This window comes from Anser anser, assembly GCF_964211835.1.
Source record: "Anser anser genome assembly, chromosome: 5".
NCBI classification, from domain to species: Eukaryota; Metazoa; Chordata; class Aves; order Anseriformes; family Anatidae; genus Anser; species Anser anser.
Genome location: NC_139725.1, coordinates 8530910 through 8553029, shown reverse-complemented (window position 1 = coordinate 8553029; position 22120 = coordinate 8530910). Strand labels below are relative to the sequence as shown.

The 22120-nt window shown below is 37.8% G+C and overlaps 2 protein-coding genes across 3 annotated transcripts in view; one reads left to right on the top strand and one right to left on the bottom strand.

Moving 5' to 3' along the window:
- The window catches only part of IMMP1L (inner mitochondrial membrane peptidase subunit 1), a 36783-nt gene extending 31848 nt beyond the window's left edge, over positions 1–4935 (bottom strand). The window contains exon 1 of the mRNA XM_083838941.1: positions 4798–4935. The gene's annotated coding sequence lies outside the window, so the exon portion shown is untranslated. The remainder of the gene's footprint in view (positions 1–4797) is intronic.
- ELP4 (elongator acetyltransferase complex subunit 4) overlaps positions 4836–22120 on the top strand; it is a 201284-nt gene continuing 183999 nt past the window's right edge. The window contains exons 1-3 of one of the 2 annotated variants that reach the window (XM_083838928.1): positions 4836–5133; positions 10619–10654; positions 20019–20140. In XM_083838928.1, coding sequence (XP_083695054.1) covers positions 4959–5133; positions 10619–10654; positions 20019–20140 — 333 coding nt within the window. In that variant the 5' untranslated portion in view covers positions 4836–4958. The remainder of the gene's footprint in view (positions 5134–10618; positions 10655–20018; positions 20141–22120) is intronic. The other variant, XM_083838929.1, reaches the window with a different exon arrangement.

The following is a 22120-nucleotide window of genomic DNA, read 5'->3' as shown; positions in this document are numbered from 1 at the left end:
GAAAATCATATCATGTTCTATATAATATCACACGATTGGTATGTCTTAAACTCTCCCGCTAATCCTCGCGTTTTCCAGGGAATGATTGGATAAGTAGTTTTTAAGCTTTTTTCACACTGAAAAAACCCAGGTCTTTCAGCGCCAGAACTTCCAGGATTAAACATTCTTTCCAGTTGTTGGCTCATGCCCTGAAGATCCTGCACTTTCAAACATCCCATTCTAGCCAGTTCAAAGATCAGGAAAATGAAGCCATCTTCTTTGCAGTCATAATCCATGACCCATGCTGTTAGATACTTAAGAACATCTCAAAAGCAAACTACCTTGTTTCAGCTCCCAGCGTGAGCTCGGCGGGGTGCAGGACCACATGACTGCCAGCCCTACCTCGTCAGGTGACGCAGGCGCTAATCTGATTTGGTGACTATAAAACTTTAATCAAGCCTAATGCCATCACATTCCAGGACTGATGAGGGGAGCTGCTTTGCGATTCAACACCAAACACTAATAAGATTATGAGTCGGGACTGCCATTAGATTGCAGCTTTCTAGTTTTCTATCCCATATGTAAATCAAACAAAAATATTGCTACAAACTGACCAGGCAGACTTACGGTTTTGAAACAAAATTAACCAATGCATTTTATTCCAAAACAGCGAGCATTTCGCTCACTGCCAGGGAAGGACAAGAGAATACGCTGAATCTTACGAGGCACAAGTAAAATGCAGCAAAACCCATTAATCTGAAATCAAGGTAAGTAAGAAATGTACATCAACATGTGGACGTGACAGTCTTATTGAGAAACACTACTTTAACAACACAGCTTGCCGTAGCTGAAGGACCTAAGAGTTTAAACCTGTAACCAACATAGGCTGCATTCCAGTAAACAAAGCAAAAGCAATGACAGCCACAACAGGTGTGTTTCCTCGTATCAAGCACAAACCACCTAACACTCCCTTTAAGAAGTGCTCCTGTTTGGAGGACACTGTGGCTTCCCCCAAATCCACAGACTACAGCTTTAGAGAGAAATGACAAACATACGTACAGACCAAATTCCAAGCATACCTTTTCCCAAATGTTTTGATTCTCTCACTCACCCATTGTATTCCCTCCATTTTCTCCTTAGGTAATTCTCACCCGAGATCCTTGTAATCCATCCTAGAATCTGGATTTGGCATAGGCAAGCAGTTCAATTGGATCACAAGGGACAGAAAACTGAGTGATTTCTTCGTACTAGAGCTAAGAGTTGCAGTTTAAATTGTCATTAATACTTTATCAGGCCTAGAGTAATATGCATGCACCAAGAAATAAAGGTTTTTTTTTATTCTACAGGTTAGACATTAAGACCTAGACGCAGGTTTAAAGGTCTATATTTTACAAAGAGCTGAGTATGAACGCAGCCAGTCGCCATAGCTCAGTTGACAAAAAGTAATTACTAAGATATTTCCTCATAATTTGCAATCATCTCCATGCTCTGTAGTTTCTCTGCATCTCAATTCCATTCATAGAGCAGGAATAATAGGAGTTAGCTACCTACTAATGTATAGTTGAAGATGAGGCTTTTATATATCGTAGTATCTGGAATTACAGTTTCTGTAGTCTTGCTTTGTATCTGTCAAGACAGCTCCTAGTGGGATCCTTCCCAATGGCTGGAAATTTTGGACCGCGGACACGTGATCCCTGGCAAACTTTTAGTATAATTCAAGAGAGTGGAAAAAGCTAATATCATTCCTGAAAATGAAACGCCATTGACTTAAAAATTAAGAAAACTCCATACACTCACTTTTTTCTCTACTTTTCTGAAATTTACATGCAAACAAGGTTAGGTGCCATAAGTGATGTTTTTACAAGCACATATTCATTTGTAAAGCTTTATTGTATTAAATAGTTAACTTTTTAAAAAAGCTTAAATCCTTGAAAAATAGCTTATTTCCACCTGCTTTCTAAATCAGTAGGGTGTTAATCCTACTCCTCACCATAAAATGTGACAGAGGAGAAGCAAACATCACAAGCAGAATTATTGCAGTAATTTCTGAAATCCGGTTCTTATACTGAAAGACTATTTATACTTCTCCACAATTTTGTGGTAATACAGTCTCTCCTGGTGTAAGTTACAACGTTAGAGACATTTTTTCTACGTTTCAGAAGGTATCGGCTCACAGAAATCATTACAAAAGTCTCACTTTACGTTAAAACATACAAAATTCTGAAGTAGCTGTGAGGTTCATTCATAGTGTGAGGTGAGTCAACAGCTCACAGCAAAAGCTGGAAGGTTTCATTGCCCACTCCCCACTGTGTGTAAATACCCTTTTCCTTATTGCATCCACTCAGCAACAGAACACAAGATCAACCTATCAAGAAAGTGGATAGGTAGTTCCAAGTCAGATCAGTGAGCTGAATCAGCTCTAGAAAGGATCTGACAAGCCCCAGGCTCTGCTGGACTGAATCAGTGGAAGCAGAGGAGGAAAAGGAAACGAGACTTCCTCTTGTAGCACCAGTGGCATATTACATCCACTCAGGAAAGGCTGAGATTTCCAGGAATCGAGATTTCCAGGAATCTTTGACTAAAGTTAAACATGTTTAATGCAAGAAATTCTAAAAATGGTAGGAGCATGGCACAAGTGTTGCCGATTACAAAATGCTTTCGGAATTTGGGTTCTGAGTCTGACAATTATTTAGCCCCTAGTTTTAATTTCAATGGGAAAACGAGATAAAAAGGAAGAACAGAATAACTACTTGTCAGAGAAATAGTAATAAGAAAGAGAAGAATATAAAGAGAAGGCTCAGCCCTGCACGTATAGTTATACCTACTCCGTGAAGTTAATATAACCTGTTTTAATATCCTTTATTTAAAAACAAGCAAAGAAATACTATCTCACTGAATGAGCAAAAGTGTGCTGCTCTGCATGGGGGTGAAGGTAAAAAAATAAATCACCGAGATAACATACAGGCAGTAAGTATATCATTCAATTCTGTCTCTGATATGTGCGTGGTGACTTAACAAAGGTAATGTCTCTGGGTTACAAGTGTTCTATAGCAAAAGTTCTCTAATACATAGGTTGCACTTTTTAATAGTGTTACACACACCTGCAAGCACTCATTTCTGAAACGATTTAGGTATTGCACTCTGGAACTATATAGCACAAAAAGAAATGGAAGAGCCGATGTGAGGCTTTAAAAGTTGAGAACTCTGCCAGTTTCACCCTCCTCACTCAATGACACACAGAATTTACACTGAAGGTTCTCACCAAAAATACCTGATCCTTGAGCTCTTTCAAAAGAATCGTGAATCCTGTTCCAGATTTCCACCAATCATTAGTCAGATCATAGAAAATGACATTTATTAGATATATTTATTTCTTGCCATGTGATTTTTTTAAAATGCGTCTTTTGATTCTCCCCACCACCACCACTTGTGCTGGACAATAATCTAAGTTCGAAATTAAATGTTTATTATTCAATGTCTCAGAGTTTGGCAGCAAATACAAAACAGTGAGACAACTATTGTGATACTCTCGACAAAGATCTTTAACTGCCCACTCTTTAACATGAAAAGAAGCTTGGCAGCAGCAAAATTAATGCACTGCCACCAGCTAGGAGAACATAATGCTGAAACTTCATGTTCCTGTGCAAGAAACTAATGTGCAGGGGAAAAGTTGTATTGCAGGATTGTTAACAGATTGTTGCTCTTTCTTCCTGTTTATATTTAATATGAGTATTCATTATTTTTCCTCAAGTAAAAGAGAAAAAACACTTAACAAACACATGTATCTGAAAACCATGGTTTACAACAACAACAAAGAATTCATGCATCAAAATTAAATTAAAGATTGAGAGTAGGGAATTGTAACACTAGAGCCTTATTAGTACACCCTTCTATGTGCAAATGTCTTCAAGTAGCTTGCGATGCATGTGAAAAATAGATTTACATCAAATACATGTGAATAACCATGTATTGGCTCTTCCACACACTCACAGGGCTTTCTCTTAAATTCACAGTATTATAACGTAACCTGTTGATTCACAAAATAAGCATACCGTTACTTTTTTCCCAGAAAGATTAGAAAAACGTTTAAATTTCTTTGTATATAACAAGAACAGAGGAGGAAGTGTGAAATTTGGATATTCCACCAGTTACATGCACTCAGTTTAGGGCGGCCATGGGCTACCATGTACAAAGCCACGGGCGCAGGCAGCTGACATGAGGCGAAGGCCACACGAACCTCCCAGAACACACACAGCAGGTGCACGGAGTGCGAGCACCTGGCTCAGCAACAGACGCCAAGGGAGCACAGAAGTTACATTTCCCTGAGAACGCAACTTTTGGCTCTCAGCTTACGGCGCGACCCTCCTTCCCTGCGGCAGGTCTTTAAATCACGCCTTTAATGAAGCTTCGCAGCTGTTCACAAACAGGAGCGGGTCCCCAGGCACACGCACATGCTACGCTTATGCACCGTGCCGCTATGCAGATACCGCTGAGGAAAACCTGACGGGAAGGGATTTCCCGGGGCCCTCCCGTCCCCGCTGGCGTTAAGGGGCGCGCTGAGGCGCGGTGCGGGCGCTCGGAGGCTGCCGAGGCCCGGCCGGGCTCCTGCCCCCGGCCCCACCGGGTCCCAGGGGACCGAGCGCGGCCGGGGGCCTCACGGGACGGGACGGGACGGGACGGCTCCCACCCCCTGCCTCCTCCCGATCAGCCGCCGGGCCGGGCCGGGCCGGGCCGGGTCGCGGCCGCCCCCCCCAGCCCGGTGCCCTCAGCCCGGTGCCCTCAGCCCGGCCCGCTCCCCTCAGCGCGGTCCCCACTCACCTGCCCGCTCGCCACCGGGCGGCCCGGCCCTCCAGCCCGCGACGTGCCAACAAGGCGGGCTGCCATTGGAGAGCGGCCTTCCCGAGCCGCCCCGCCATTGGCGGCGACGGGCGGGCTTCCCCCCGCTGCACGGCGCCGCTCTCCTGTCAGGCGAAGCCGAGATGGCGGCGCGGGGCGCCGGGGCCGGCACCACAGCCACGGGCGGCCCCGCCACCAGCTTCCAGCGCAAGGCCGCGGCCGGCAGCCGCCTGGCCGCCGTGCCGGGCACCCGCCCCTCCGTTCGGCACGGGCAGCTGCTGCTCTCCAGCGGGCTCCCCTCCCTGGACGGTGTGCTAGGTTGGTGGAGAGCGGCACCCGCGAGCCTGCAGCCGGCCGGCGGCACCCCCTGACCCCCGCCCCCCGTCCCCCCCCCCCCGGCCGGCCGGGGCCCGCTCGGGGCTGGGGGGGGGCAGAGCGGGGCCCGGGGCTCGGTTCCCCTCAGCGCGGGTCCCTGAGGCGGCGCGGTGAGGGGCCGCGCCGGGCTGCGAGGCGGTGCCTCGGACCGGCCCCCGGCGGTCAGCGCTCCGGTGCGGTCTGCGGCACGGAGCAGCGCTGTTTCCTGTGGGAACTGATCTGTCTCCCCGGGACTAACAGCGCGTTTCGTCTGCGTTAGGCTCGGGTGGCCCTTTTAACGGCGTTTGTAACCCCTGATACAGTCGCAGGGTGTCCTCGGTGTAGGGAGGTGAGACCGGTTTTAGGCGAGGAAGGTTTGGCATTAGCTTTGCTCCCTTGTCTCTGAAGGAACACGTGGAAATGGGAATATATCCCCTTCCTAAGGACCGCCCGTGCGAGTAATGATAAATACAAAAGCTGTACCTGTCCTATAAAAGAAGTGTTTGCAGCCTGAGTATCTTAAGAAGCACGCTTTTATTTGTTTTTATGTATCTATTTGTGAGCATGTGTGTATTTTGCACAGAACGTGCATTTCCATCAAGGATTGGTATCTGTGTGGCGTAAGCTCGTCCCCCCTAAGAGAGATGTACTTCATTAAGCGTGTGTAGTTTGTGAAATGCTTTGATCACATAAACATAAGATTTGCAGTGAATATTTCTTGTTCATTTTTCAGTTTATAAATAGCAGCTTTTGCACGGCATGGGTCCGAACATGTGGACAGCTCCTTGTGCCGGCAGTTCCCTAAATCTGCAGGCACTCACTAACATAATTAGGGGTTTGTTATGGAAATTAGGAAGACTTTTTCCAGTATATGTAAGATTATTTCTAAAATACCTTTTCCTTGCCTTACAAATACTCAGTGATTTCCTGGCCTAACAGGCTTTAAACTTTTAAAAAAGTTCTTTGACCCTAGAAACAGAAACTCTTGAAAATACTTTTACAGAGTTTTTTTAGGATGTGGCATCTTTGAAAAACTGGAATACTCTCTATTCCTATGTCAAATCTTCACTAACCTCCTTGCCCTTCAATCACAGATTCCTGGAAGCTGAGTGGGTAGGCCATCAAAGACTCTTGGGTCTTGTGCACCATCTCAGTGGCCCTCCATGGGACTCACCTCTTTCTTACACGTTTTTGTCCAGAAGCTGCAATCCAGATACTGTATTATTTGGCAGACAGGAAGAGATAGCTTGGGAATAACTGTGAGTAAGGGACACGTGAGCAAGCGTGGTGTTATTAGACATAGGTCTAATTAGGAGCTTTGGAAAAGAGGAAAAGGCAGAGGATACGTGAAGGAATTTCTTACAGCTACTTGTTGATTTGCACATTGTTGATCACTAGCTATTTCTTAATAAATGCATTTCCCTTCAAAAAGAAGAGGTAGATCAGTGCTGCACTGCAAATGCTGTCTTAGCAGTAAGGCCCTCCTTACATCCCCCAGCTTTATATTCAGGTGTACCTTCAAGCATTACAGACCGTGTATGTCTGATTTCAAAGCAGTTCTCTGTAGAGAGTTGTAACTATCGTATAATATAAACATCGCTTGTTTGGTGTTAAATGGTCTGTTTCAAGCTGCTTGAAAAAAGGCCACAGACACTCATTGAAAACAATCGTTGACACTTCTCAAGTTGCAACATTTCTTGTGTTTCTGTCCTTACGATCTGAGATCTCATTGCTGTAAGTAGCAATGCAGAAAGTTAGAAAACTTGCCTGGTTGTTTGCGTGTAGTACTGCCTTAGATACTGGCAAAACGAAATAAAAATAGCAAAATAAGAAAGAAATACAAGTTCACATTGGATTTCTTAGGGAACTTAAAGATTTTAACTTCCTTTTGATTTTATCAATGTTTCTGCTACTTTTTCCTGCGGCCTGCTTTTTGCGTAACTTACTATTATTGTTGCTCATTGAAATACGAACACATTACCATGGTAACTGCAACAGTTTTACATTCCATCTAATAAAATGTCCTTGCTTAAATTCTTCACAACATCTTATAACATACAGCCAACCTTCCTACCCAAGTTTGCCTTTAGCATCCAGGATAGACATACATTGCTGCTCTGGCTTGTAGAAAGAGGCACTACAACTGGTGACCTGAAAACAAAGCTTGTGAGTACTTTGTGTTGAGGTACTGGCTGACAAATATTCTCTCTTGTACGAGCTATTTAAAAACAAGAGACACTACATCTGTGGTGGCTACAAGGGAGCTTCAGATAACCAAGATTTTCAGTCATTATTGCCATGAGGTAATCCATTACTTATGGCTCTTTTGACCATAATTCCTATGTCAAGTTGTGTTTTGGTAAAATCTCATCATTCTGAGTTATTTTTTTTCATGTGCTGTATAGAATATGCTAGTTTTAAACAACTGTTGTTAGCAGCACTTGCTTTCTGTCTCCTCAGAGAATTGAATGCATTGAATATTTAAAGCATACTTTGTATCAAGCATGATTTTGGTATTTTTTCTCCTTTCCCCTTGTAGTAGAGCTTTTGGGTATATATATATATACACACACGTGTGTATATATATATATACGTATGTATATATGTATATATACAAATATGTATACGTATATACATACATATATGTGTATATTTTTTTATATACACACATGTATATATATATATATTATATTTTTTTTCTGAACAAACAAAATGAAGCAAAAATTGGTGAACCAGAACACGGGGATTTCGTTCTGTCTTTCTAGTAACTAGTACTTACAGTTCTTTTTTAAAAGTACCTAAGAAATATTTGATTCCTTGATACGTTTGCCATAAATATTGAGGAGTTTGTACATCTTGGTTCAGGAGCATAGCTTAAACTATCTGTCATGCACTGAGACACAACGATGAAATTAGTAGCTGACTGAACATTTGTTCAGTGATGTTTGCGCTGTGATGTGCCACTAAAACTCTGGTAGCTTCATGACATGGCAGTGAAGTGATTCTGTTGTGTTTTGAGTTCAGGCGTTACAAAGGAGCAATATTAGCACTTTTGCAACTTTTGTAGAAGCTTTGTGATCACTCTAGACATGCTGTTACCCCACCTGTCCCACCCAAGCAAGCAAAAAATATCTCTTTACTCTTTTGTTTTTATGGTCTTGCGTTTCACAATTTTTAGTCTTTTCTTTCACAGGCTTTGGCCTGTGATTTGATGTGTTTATTTGTTTGGTTTTGTTTGTTTGATGTTGTTTATTTTTGTTGTTGTTTTAAATAGAAAATACAAGGTCAGCAGCCGGAATGTTTTATGTCAGATGTTCATCTAATTTGTAAATGCACTTTCTGTTTTGGCTGCTTACTCAGCATGATTTATACGCAGCATCCTTTTTCTCCCTATACAGAGCAACATTTGGAGCTGGTTTATGTCTTCTCGTTCTGGCTTGCTTACACCAAGTCCAGTATCTTGTCTTTTTACAGTAGGCAGCAAGTAACGTTATGCTAGTAATGCACAATACCTAGATTGCTCTAATACAATTTATTGGTACTCAAAAATTGATACCTTGTGTCTTGTCAGTCATATTTCAAGTAATGCTTCTTTAAAAACATTCAAAGAAATATTTTTCCTCCAATCCGTTGATATTCTGTCCTGGTGCAGGACAGAATCCTTAATTTTGGAGGTAATTATGTATAATATGAAAATGGAAAAGCACGTATATTGTTTGGAAATCCTGTTGATGTTATAATCTGTATAATTATATTGCATCCTAGATCATCTGGTGACTTTTACTAGAATGTGCATAGAAACTTAGTTACTTAGCAGCATTAAGGAGCTAAAGATGAGTTCACATAAATCAGTGGTGAATGCAGAATTCATTGTCTCTTGATCAAAACGAAGGCTACCGTAGTCCTCTGGCCTGTGGTCCTTTGGCATCTGTTTGGCCTATGGGAGAGAAATTTACTTTTTCTCTTCCTCCTGGGTATATATCAACTTTATAGGTGCTACAGATATTTGTAGTCCCATCAGCAGAGGTAAAGATGAAGAAATTGATCCAATTCCTGTAGGAATCAATTTCCAGTGAAGTTTAATGAGCTCTTAATTTGATAGACTGTTACACTCTTCACTAGAGTCTGACTGTAGAGTCCAGAATTGACTTCTTTTATCAAAAGCTTTGGATGCTGCGCTGATGTGATTCAGTTTGCTCCCAGCTTGCTTTTAGAGCAGGATTTAATTGTGGAAGACATACTGCAGTTTCATTCATGCAAAGCACTGCAATAGACTGGTTTCATATAATCATCCAAACGCTTCCGAAATTTTTGGAGCTTTCCTGTCACAGTCTTATATTCAATAAAATATTTGTAGTCTAACTTCAAGTTATTCCAATATTTTCTGTCTTGGAATTCAGATTATACAATTGTTCGCTCTTCACATGAAGTAAAACATGAATTCTTCTTTTACCCTCTCTGTTTAAATTCCTTCTTGGGACAACCATTTAAACCACTGTTACATAATTATACTTGTTTTCTCTTTGAGGAACAAATAAATCAGAACAAGACTTCATAGATTTTTTTTCTATTTTTTTACACTGTTGAGATTGATAGGATAAGAGCCTGTGTATCAAAACATATGGGCTGTATTCGTTTCAGTCTCTTATTCATTCGGTCATCTGTGATTGGAACATAAGCATTGATTGCAATTGTTTAAGCAAAAAGAAGAAAGTTGTGTCCAATTGGTCAAAATATATTTTTATTTTTAAAGAAATATTTTACACAGCTATATTGATAGAGCTGCTTCTGTGTCCAAGATGTACTCAAAAATACTTTAATAGTATTTTAATACTATTTAATTTTTAATAGTATTTTTTTCAGGTTTACTTTATTTTATGAAGTGTCAGTCCAGCTCTTATTGGGTGAAATCCTGCCTTATTGTTTTGTCTATTTTCAGTAATATAATAAAAACTAGTGGAGTCAGGATTTTGCCTGACTGATTTCAGTGGGAATTTGTGAGCATCTTAGCAGGTCACTTCATGTATGTGTTTCTTGGTACAAAACAATATCACCTGGCAGTGATTGATATGGATTTAATTTGGAGAATGTTTACTCACTTGAGTCATCCACGTAAAAATTCCCTGGCAGGGATCATAAATCGTTATTGGAGGACTTGAGTATAGTTGCATAGAGCTCTGCAGGATCTTTTTTACCATGACAATGATAGTACAGTATATTGTGAAAGTAATTGTAATGTGTAATATATAATTACATGTAATGTGTAATTATTTCATAATAGAGAATTGTAGGAAGTATTGCAAAGGTAATTAAAATGTTGTTCACTTTTGTATTTTTAAATTCCCTGTTATCACCTTTCTTTGACTTATAAACTAAGAAAACTCAATTGTTCTCTAACGTAGCATTAAAATGTAGTCTTACTCTCTTCTTCATTTTGTTTTCTTTCCAGGTGGAGGCTTAGCTGTTGGAACCCTTCTCCTTATTGGTTAGTATAGAATATATAGATAGAACAAGCCATATTCTGCTATATTTTGCTAATTTTAATACATTATTAAATGACCTGTCTTTTTATTGTGTATAAAAAACACACTTCCCATTTCTGTTTTTAAATGCTATCAAGTTGCTGAATTAAAGGCCTTGAGCTATAGCTCAAAAGAAAACAAGGATCTAAGTAGCACATAACGCAAGCAAGCTTCACAACTTAAGAGAGTGTCATTTCATCCTTCCCATTGTAACCTTCTTGTTGTTCTGAAGTAGGCTTTTTACACCTAAGAAGTTAAATCTGCTGATCTCTTAAACAATATTACTAGAGATAATTTAAATTTTGCTGGTATGAAGTTTTTATGCAAAAACAAGGTCTTCATGGCTCTAGCAACAGACACCAGTAGGCTGGCAGTTGTTCAGTCTTTCAACCTTAAGTAAGATGTAATCAGTAATTTTCAGTTATTTTCTGAAGGAGTAAAATGATGTGGTCCTAACATTTTACCTATCTTTACTTTCACTTTCAAATGACAACCATCACTAAGGAGACCGGTCTTTAACTTCACCTGCATTTGTATCTGCGTTTGTAGATTTAGCTATAATATTTTGAACTGTTACAACATTTCAAATAGCTTTAACACTAAAGAATATAACAGTGAAATATGGAGAGGGCTTATCTGAGTTCTCTTCTAGACGATATTGGGGTTACATCATGTTATCTTTAGCTACTATAGGGTTTATATGAACCTGTACTAGAAATTGAACAGCATTTTCAGTTTCCCAGTGAGCAGGGTAATTGCTCTTATTATGTCTTGTTGTTACTGTAAGGCTAGTTCTTATTTCTACATTTTAGCTATCATTAGAGGCTGTTTAGAGACAGGTGTTGCTGTCTTTAGTGAATCTTAGAAAATCTCAGTTTTTAAATAAAAATCTATAAATTGCTGCATGTTGTGATGCAGATCTAAGTAATTTGAATAGTTGTCGGACAGAAAAAATTCACTGACATTACCTGATTTCATATAGGTCACCATCTGTTTAATGACAACCATTTCAGTTCAATTTTTTTGAGAACGCTGAATTGGTACAGCAGTTCACTTTTGCTGAAAGAAGTTGTCCAAATCCTTTTCCCTATTCCTGGCTGTGCAGTCTTCTTCCTTGAGCTGGTACTAGTGCTTTTCAATTCCTTGCTGAGATGATTCAGCTCTCTAAGCATACAGAAAATGGATCTGGTTAAAGTGGAGACTTTTCTCTTGGCTTAGTGACCAGAGTTAATATGGGAGATGTGTACTAGAGCCAGTACAAGGGGAAGAGAAGAACTAAAGAGTCAGAACTAGGAGACAGAGTATTCAGCCTTTCTTGGGGAAAAGAATACCAATTAAGCTTAATTTTCTCTTGAAATTTCAACCACATTTATGTGAACTCAGGAGAAATGTTAGAAATTTTATGTCTTACTGCTTTCAGAGAAGATCTTTTCTGACACAGTTTGAGAAGAGCTGCAGTCTTTCTATTGACATAAGAAGGAGGAAAAAGTTAGAACCTATCATATTTTTCAGAGATCACAGATTATGAAACTTTTTGTGTTGTCTTCCCATTATATTCGTTGTCCCTGTCAGTAGAACTGGCTCATATCAAGTGAACCTGCTGGCTATAAAATTGACATAAAACAAAAGAAGTTGGTTCTTTACACAGTATGCAATTAAGTGGTGGAATAATTCACTTGGAGTGTTGTGAATGTTAAAAAAAAAAAATAATCATGCTTTCAGTGGGAAAGTAGGCAACTTCATGGAACAGAAAGCAGTTTGGATTACTAAGTACATGGATACCAAGCCTGGTTTGGGAAGTCCTTGAGCTACTAACAGTGCGAGGCTGAGCAAGTGAAGCACCGTATTTGCTTGTTCAGTTCTTATTACCTCTTCCTAAACATCTACTTTTGCCTACCGTTGAGCATAGGGTTAGATATCCATTTCACCTGACCTAAATGGTACCAGATGAAGTGAATACAAAGGCGGTGACCTCTTCTTTCTAATGAAAGAGATGACAATACTCAGTGCTTTGAAAATGATGGGATTCTTACATGGATGTTTTTTGGTTTTGTTTGTTTTGGTTTTGTTTTTTTCCTCTGAGTGCATGACTGTTCATTTGTGATCTGCTATTAAGCTTAGCTTATAGAAACATGAAGGAGAATTTCACTTTTAGATTTGAAAACTAATTTTTTCCAAAATAAAACTTTCCATATGTTATTTTGAAACGTGTAATTATATACCAAAAGTCTTGAAGGGAGAACTATATTTATTCATGACTCATTAGTCTAAAAACTTTTAGACTAATTTTTAAAGTTGGTGCAGGCAGAATTGTAGCTGCATTGTTAGAATATCCTGTCAATACACACAAAAAAAAATCTGTCATGAGATTAGTCTAGGCAAGCTTAATATTATACAGGATTGAAGCTGTCAGCGATAAACCTCCTAGGAAGATCTTTCTGCGTTGTACTCCAAGTGTTATAAAAAGGTTAAATTCTTCTCCCCTCCCTTCAACATTCTCTAAGGCAAGAATAAATTGCATTACTTTTAGCTTAGCTCCCTTTGCAAATTAAATGCTCATCTTCATTATTTGACACATTATCTTGGTTAATTTAACCAAATAATAGTAGATTCAGGATATTAAAATATTTATTTTAACTGTTGTGTTCTGGAGATGTAGTAATGGCACAGGTTACTGGGTGTGACTGTAAAATAATGTTTGTAATATAAGTGCTCAATTTTTTAAAATTCAAATCATAATAATAAGCATCATGATTTCAATTGATTTCAATTGAACTTCTTCTATAGTATGTTCTTTTGACAGTGTTTTATTTATATGAAAATTAGAGAGTTGAGGTACACGATTATCTTACGCAAGATACTAGAGGAACCTGAAACTTACTGGGTTTTGTTCGTATAGTAAGATTTAATTATTTTTTTTTAACTGGTACTTTAATTTCAAGAGAGATTACTGTACTGGGTTTATGAGAAGTGGTAAAACTGGCATTCTGACTATTGAGTGAAATGGAATTTGAACACTGCCCAAACAGTTTGCTCAATACGAATGTGTGACCACTTGTTGGCTCTTTCACCTTAAACTGCTCCAGGAGATTAGCTTGCTAGAAGTGTCTCCCCTTTCAAAACAAACAAACAGTATAGCTGCTGATTAAACAAACTCCTTTCCTCCCACTCCCCAGTGTACGTAGACCTGCTGTACGTATGTTTCACCACCCTTAGGAAGAGTTTTCAGAACAATGTGTTTTGCATTCCGTATAGTGAGTTACAGTGTGCACAGACAGGGCTGCCCTGGGTACCCTATCAGGGCCTATTCCTACATACCTTTGAGATGCTGTAGCTTTGACAAGGTCATTGATGGCTAAATGTTTTAAAGATTATCAGTTGGAGGGTTTTTGTTAGTAGCTGAGGTCATTTATAAAAAGTTAAAGTTGTTTGGTTAAAAGCAGGTCTATACCTGTGCATTCTAAGCCCTGCAGCAGTTTCAGCTACTTTAATTAGCTATTCTTATTTTTGTTAGACATGCAATTTAACCTGGCTGGTAAGAGCTCTCTTCACTTGTCAATATAATTGAATTTATCATCTTTTTAAAATTGAAAAAGATAATCTCCAGACAGGTACAAAACAGTGATTTTCCAAATATAATTATACAAAATACAAGTTAATCAGAATTCACCTTTCTGAAATATGGCCAAATGCCAAATATTGTACCTTGTATGTTTGACAACTCAGTTTTGGCATGTGCTAATTAAATGCAAGTGACACAGAGTATATCCCCTCAAGGTTAGTAAATGTGGACATTAGTAAAGTATCTTTTAAATGAAATTTCAGATTATTAAAATAATCGCATCTTATAACCTGCAGCAATTCAGAGAAATGTTTCATAGCTACAGAAAGACTCACCTTAGGTCACAGTACTATGCTGTAGAGCTATCTGGTGAAAAAAATGATCAATACTGATAGGCTATGACGGGCTTTTGGCAGCTCTAGGGCAACCTGTCTAGGCTTTGTAAAGAGGAAAAAAAAAAAGCTATCTGTACATTACATTGCTGCAGTCTTATTTTTTCATCTTATAGCTCTGATCTTTGTAAGTAATTAAGATACAAATTATCTCTGGAGTTTTTCAAAGACCTTCGTGTCATTCAGTATACAGCTGTTTAAAAGTTAGTTGTTACAAATATGATCTATACATCTTTGTTGCCTTATGGTGAATTTTGTTCCCCTTCAAGTTACAGCGCTTCTCCTCCATCCCACTCTTGGAACACAAACACCTCTGGTGCAGGGGGAGCACTTAGGGCTAGGGATTTTTTTTAATTCTTGATGCCACGTGCTTAGACATAAATTTCCGTAAGTACATGAGATTTTTGTCCTTAATGGTTATATAAACTGCCTGGTTACAGTGCCTCACACATATCTGCTCTCTTTGTTTTCTGTGCTCTAGCTAAACTCCAGTATCTTAAAATTTGGTATCTAATTCCATGACCCACTGATTCCTCCTAGTCCTACAGACAGTCCACGCACAAAGGTGTTGAGAATGTCTCTTAAGTGTTCAGTAACCTGTACAGTATAGGGGTGAGAAAAGCCATAAATAGGAATTGGTCTTTATCCTTTGTTTTCGATGTGGTTGTATGCTGGAATTCATTGTGCTGATACTGACAATACTGCATTTTCTTCATAACTGGTTTGGCCATGGAAGCATGCTGTTGTGGAAAGAGGCCTCCAGATAACGGTCAAAATAAACTATTTTATTTATGTCCTTAATCTGTGCAATCAGAAAAGGTTTTGTCCTGGAGACAATATACATAACTTCTAGGTAAATGATCTCTTTTCCTTGTATAGTTTTACGCTTCACTAGTTACTCACCTGCCACTTAGCTATAGAATACTCTTTGTTCAAAAAGAATCAGAGAAAGCTGTGGACTGTTGTGTGACTTGTGGTGACTGGACCCAGAAAAGAGTCTGCAGCTGCACGAGTCTTGTTTGTCTATGCGCCTTGTTAGCTAGAAGTGAAGTTCACAATGAAGGCTGCTGACGGGACAGCCATTTAGTACAGAGGCTAAGAATAAAGATTTGGTCCAGTCTTGTCTTAAGTTTCTTGGCTGACTAAAATGCACTTAATGTTAGTTCCTACCCATATAGAAAGGAGGTAGTTCTTTTGGATGTCTGTATAATTTGGAAAAATAAAGACAACAGTCAAGCATTTATCCTAGCCATCAACTAGTAAGTCCAGGAGTTATCGGAAAACAAAAATACTTGAAAGCATTTTGCCCAGTTTAACTATGAAAATAATCAGTGAGCTACTGAAATACCTGTGCTAAGTGATTTGTTTGTTTATTTAGAAAAAGAAAGCTGTACTCCTATGGTTTTGAATAGCAATGTAACTATTGAATCCAGGGTACAATGGATGCTATCAGAAAAGCCCCATATGGGTGCACTTTAGGTCTTTTGAATACCACAAAAGTTTAGTGACCTAGAAATGAATCAATAAAAAGCCATCCTCTATGTGACAAATTGAAGAACTGAGGGATTCTTACAGATGCATTGACTTTAACAATTCAAGATACACTGTTTGTAAAGGCTTTCTGAGACACATTTAATCCTTTGAGCACTGTAGCAGACTATGAGATGTTTTATATTTAGATCACTCTCCCATAGTTCATTTTCATGTGTTTGCTGTTATGAAAATCGATGTAAGAAGACTAAAGGAAAGGGTAATGCTAAAATGCTTCTTCACACTGAACAGCAATGTTTTTAATTTGCTAATCTGAAAACTCCTCATTGCTTTGCAAAATGAGATTTGGAAGGGTATGGCAGGGTAAAAACCTCTTCAGTCCCGTTAGAGTAGAAATAAATCTAACACTCGAATTATAATCTTGGGCAAGTCAGTGAAAGGGTTTATTTCCTGTTCCCCACCACTTCATTCTTATACAAATAAAAATTATTCTTAACTACTACAGACTCATTCCCTCTTAGTTTAGTTACATAATCATCAATGCACAGTATGATTTCTTACATTTATCCAGCTTTATGGAGTTTCTGTGTTACGTTTGGCACATAGAGCATGCTGTTTACTTCCTAATGAATAATTAATATTAAAAACGATGACCCAGAGAGACTCTCTCTGTATAGTTGCACACACACACCCAAGGTAAAAATGCTTCGATTAAATGGGATATTGGCTCATACTCCATTAAATGTGAGTTAAATCCTGTCTGTATGCAATACAGCTTGGTGTTTGTGTGCCCCAAACGATGAAGAATGTGAACTTTAACCTCTAAATGAAAATTAATAAATCAAGTTTTTTGATTTGTCAAGATGTGGTAAATAGTACAGCTAAGGATTCTTCCAGAATGCCTGACTCATGTCCCTTTTCTTCTTTTGTTCAAAGGGAGGGAGATCTAACAGTGTTGCCTCCACTGACATCTGCTGCAGCGATTATATGGGAGGCTTGGTGACCTCTCAGGTAGCTCAGACATATTTTTTATTTTTTGAATAAATAGATACCATACTGTCACTGTATAAGTGGCTTTGGTTCTTAAACTGAGAGCTTCATAGATGGAAATTAGCACATAGAAGTCTATATACCGTAAACAAAGTATTATCAATTATATTACAGTAAGCAGATAAAGCAGAAATAGCTGTAAAGAGAGCTGTGGGTGGGAACCGTGTATGTTCCTGGACTCCAGTTACAAAGAAGAACTACTCCAGTTATGTTTGTGTTGTTATTTTTTTTTCTCTTGTTGAAGCAATTTAAGGGCTAGGCAGGTTTCAAATAGTATGTTTAACAAATAATACTGTAATACTTCTTAAAAACTTTAGTTGGTGTCAGTTCTACTCTTTGCTTCCACAGCTGGGCGTTGGTTTTATCTCAAATGAGCCTTTCGTCTCCATCCTAGTCTCACAAGGATCAACATCCTCAAGTCATGGCACAATCTATGGAGCTGAATCACTAGGAAAACACTTCTTCAGTAACTTTATTAATCACTAAATAGAGTAAAGGAAGCTAGAGTAAACCATATAAAATATTTAATGGCTCTAAACTTTCAAGGAAATTAGTTTGTAATTCTGTAATGCTTTTAGAAATTTCACCAATCCTGGTGAAATTTTAACAGGAAATAACACTAAGCATTTGTGAATATTGTACTTTTCACAGTACTGATCCGTCCATATTCTTCCCTAGACTGTTATTTTTGAAAAGATAAATGTGCCACTTTTATGTTAATATGTTACTGGAAGTGGATCGGAAGGCTAGTATGTCGTGCCAAACAGGTTAACAGTCTCAAAGGTAAATTAAATGAATATAATCTGAGTTCTTAAATCCCTTAGACTACAAAAAGCTGCATACATCAATGGCTAGTATTAGTAGGAATAGTGTTGTAATTATTGTATTCCCTTTGGTTTATTTGGATACCTGTTCTTATGTAACTTTTTTTCTTTTTAGCTACAGTGTTATGATAGATTTTTCTCTGTCAGAAAATGTTGGTTTACAGTTGCTTTTAGTTAATTTCTTTTTCAAAGAGATTTCTTTTTTCACGGTTTTAATGAATGAGAAACTTTATAAAAATATTTTTACTTAACAACAAAGTCAGTAATCTTGGAAGCTGAAGGGATTATTCTGTAGAAGGAGAAGAAAGAAATGAAACAATTTTTGCCAAATTATTAGTGTATGCCTTTTAACATTAAAAAAAAAAAAAAAGAAAAAGACAAAAGGTATCTCACATACTAAATCTGAGAGTGAAATGACAAGCAAGGAAATAAATTTTGTGTTGCCAGATGTTCCGTGGAGAATAGGGAATGTTTCCAGGAGAACTCTTCCTTCCCCAGTGAATTTGAAAATTTCTGTTACAAATTTCCGTGTCTTGTTAATCTAAGCGCTGAAAGTGGCAGTGTTTGAGTATGGTATCAGGAGTATTGCAGCGAAATGCTATTTTTCTGTGATTTGCTTCTTAAGTTTCCTCATTGCTTTTAGGCTCTTTCTCCTTTTCAGATGTACACGTTCTTTCTTCATTTTCCCCTACTGCACTTTATTTGTTCTCTTTGATTGCTAAGCTCCAGAACATGCCGTTCGGGTACATATCAAAATGGTATTATCCCCATTCCCTCACCCCACTTTAGATATGAATGACAGCTTTCTCATTTTCAGCTTTTGTTTTTGATTTTATGAATTTTATTTTAATATTTTCATGTGTGATTCATAATAGGGAGGAAATTGTTTCTAAGTTACACAAACAATGGATTAGGAGTCTTGTTGGTTCCGCATAAAGAAAATCTATCTTATTGGCACGATCTAAAATTTTACTGGACGATTAATCAGGTTTTTATACTGTCAGGAATGTGTTGTGCTAGCTGTTAATATTGCTATAATTTTTTCTCTGTCTCCTAAAAGTAGAGAACATCCAAGATGGTTCAAATTTCAGAAGTTATTTACTCATTCACTTCCCCCATAGTTTTGAGTTATGCTAAACTTAATTGTATGAAGCTCATTAAGACTTTCTGATTCTGGTAATTTCTGATAGTTAACTTGCAACAAATAGATGCTGAAGGAAATGTTTGCCTTCCTGGAGTCAGTGGGAGTTTGTGTGTTGATTTCAGTAGGCTAGTATTCACAACATCTGTTAACAATTATTTTCTCACCTCTTAAACTGCAAGTTCATATGTATTTTGAATGTGTTCATGTTTTTGCTCCGGATAGATTTCAAAAATGGCGTTGCAAATGGTTTTTCAGTCAATTGAATTTTTCTGTTGAAGACTTGCATTATACAGATTTGCTGGATTTCCATTGTGGTTTTTTTTTCAATATTTTGCTGTTGCCTATTTTTGTAGTTCTTAAAGTTTTGAAAGAAATACTGATCTAAGAATGTCTCTATAGGAAGTGTTAGCTTCAGTTTTAGCATATTTAATATGACCACATTTTGAAAAACATCAATTTATAGATATTTTAAGAAGTTGATTAATACTTTAAGCATAAAGAATATAAAGATAACACAGGTCTAAGAAATGAACAAAACCGCTTCCCATTGAACCATGATTTTGGTAAATCAATCTTGGTTGATACTACGGGAAAACTTGTTATGAAGATAGCACTATTCCTGTATCCCATCCGTATTGTAGAATCAACTAAACGATTAAGAACTATATCTCTGGCTTGAAAAATTAGGAATCAAGCATTATTTTAAAAATTTCAGATTCATATTTTACCTACTATGTCAGTTCTACATTACATGTTCTAGGAGGTAGACCAAAAGAGGGCTTTTATAGTGTTGTGAAAATAGAGGCTGGTGTTCTATCTAATAAAAAAAAAAAAGAAAAATCCCAACCATTTTTGTTTCCACAGAGGAAGATAAATATGGTGTTTACTCCAATTTGTTGTTCAAGTATTTTCTTGCGGAGGGAGTTGTCTGTGGACACGACCTGTTTGTTGCTTCCGCTATGGAGCCTCCTGACAACATCTTAAAGGTAAAGACTCATAGCTTTTGACTAATAAAGTGCTAATTTCTTGATGAATTTAAATACATTTTAAAGTGTATATATTATATTTTAACAAATGAATTAGTCTTGGTGATCCACAAGAATATGTTGGGAAGTGCAGGAGTCTTTACACTAGCCAGATTTGGGAATTAAATTTAGCTTGCTAGCCTGCCTCTATAAACAATGAAGTAAGATTTTCTCAAGGATCAGTCTAGGGGCCTACTTATCCTTCATTTAGATCGTGGAAGAAACACAGACTAGCTGGCTAAACTGAATGGTTTGTATAAACCCAACTGTTTACAGTTTCCACCTACCTATCACAAAAAGAAGTTAAGCTGCTTCCAATATATTAGGGGGGGTGGGGAAACAGCGTACAATCTGTGTAGATATTTCTTGTAGAAAAGAGAGAGTAGTATTTAACATCTTTAAGTACATCTTCCTTTATGCATGCTTTTCATTCTGACTGTCTTTTTTCTACCAGGAAATATGGTCAGTCTTGCATCAGGTCACATAGAAAGGTTCCTTGCAAACTTTCGTGAACTCTTAATGAAGCACTGATATTTTCCATTATCAGAAAATTATATAAGGGAAAAAATCCAGTCAATATTGTAAAAAACAAAAAAACAAACAAAAAAAAACCCTGAAGCATGAGGATAATCTTAAAAAAATGATTAAATATTGTATGTCTTTCTAAGGCTGCTTTTTTCTAATTTCAAAAGTAAAATATGATTTTCTGGTTGCTTCTGCATCAAGGGTCATATGACTGTTTTCTTAAGAATCTTCAAAGACTATTTCTGGTCAAAATTACTCCTTTTGTCGTTCCTTACCTAGTGATGGTAGTTTTTGTGCTTCTTCTGTTCATTATGTTCTTCAGTATTCATGAAAAAATATATTCTTAATGAAATTATATGCTTGTGGTTAGAAAAATCTATTTTTTTTATGTTCTTGAACCTAAAAATTTCATTCCTAAATGAATACTTATTATCATTTGTTCTTGTCTTTTATAGTATAACCTAAACAAATAGGCTAGAATTTTATTGTGAATTATGAATTGCATAAGAATTTGTGCTTTTTATAATAATAGTTGTTTTTAAATAATTGATAATCAAGTCATTGACTGACTGACCATACAATATGTGGTCATTGCATTTGTTGTTCTCATTAAAATTAAATTAGTCAAATGAATATTTTTATTGCATTGTATTAAAATGTCTTAAAATAGACTAGCTCACATGCATTTTATTCTTCTTTCATTCACCTTGAAATTAATCTTTCATAGCATATCACATTTTTCCTAGTTGCTGTTTATTATGCTTTTGCTAGTCAACAGACGTTGTTACATACCTCCATCCTTCTTGTATCAGTTTGAGTTTCTGGTCAGTTAGTCTGATGCCGTTTAGTGAGCTCAGTTGTCTGATTTTTGGAGTAAGTTTTCCTTATTTCCTTATTTCACTAGGTAATAATACTGCATTCCTTTCTTGTAACTCCATAATGGTGTTACTAAAAGTGATTATAAAAGGATAGACAATGTTATTACAGGGAAGTTCAGGGAAATGTAATATTGTCTTGTTTTCTTTCTCCGTTTGTGTGTTTACATATCCAACAGTATTGTCTATGCTTTTCTACTCTTACCTTGACTGTTCAACCCTTCCTTTGCTTACAGCGAGGCACAATAGAGTTGATTTCTCTGATTTGTATTGCTGTCTTGAAACTGCTTCAGTGAAGTAACCCTGTAATACATTAGGCATCAATCTAGAAAATTATGTGCTTTCACACTTGGCAGGCTTAGGCACTTCTTGAAAAGCTAGTATGTATTGCCTAAAAAGGTGATATTGCAACACCTGGAAAAGTTGATCTAAGACTGGCATTGGCCACAGTTAGGTCTCCAAATCATAGAAGCAGTTTTCCCTAAGACTGCTTTAATTGACCTTTAAAGGAGAAGACCTTCAGGTGCTTCAAGAAGTTCTC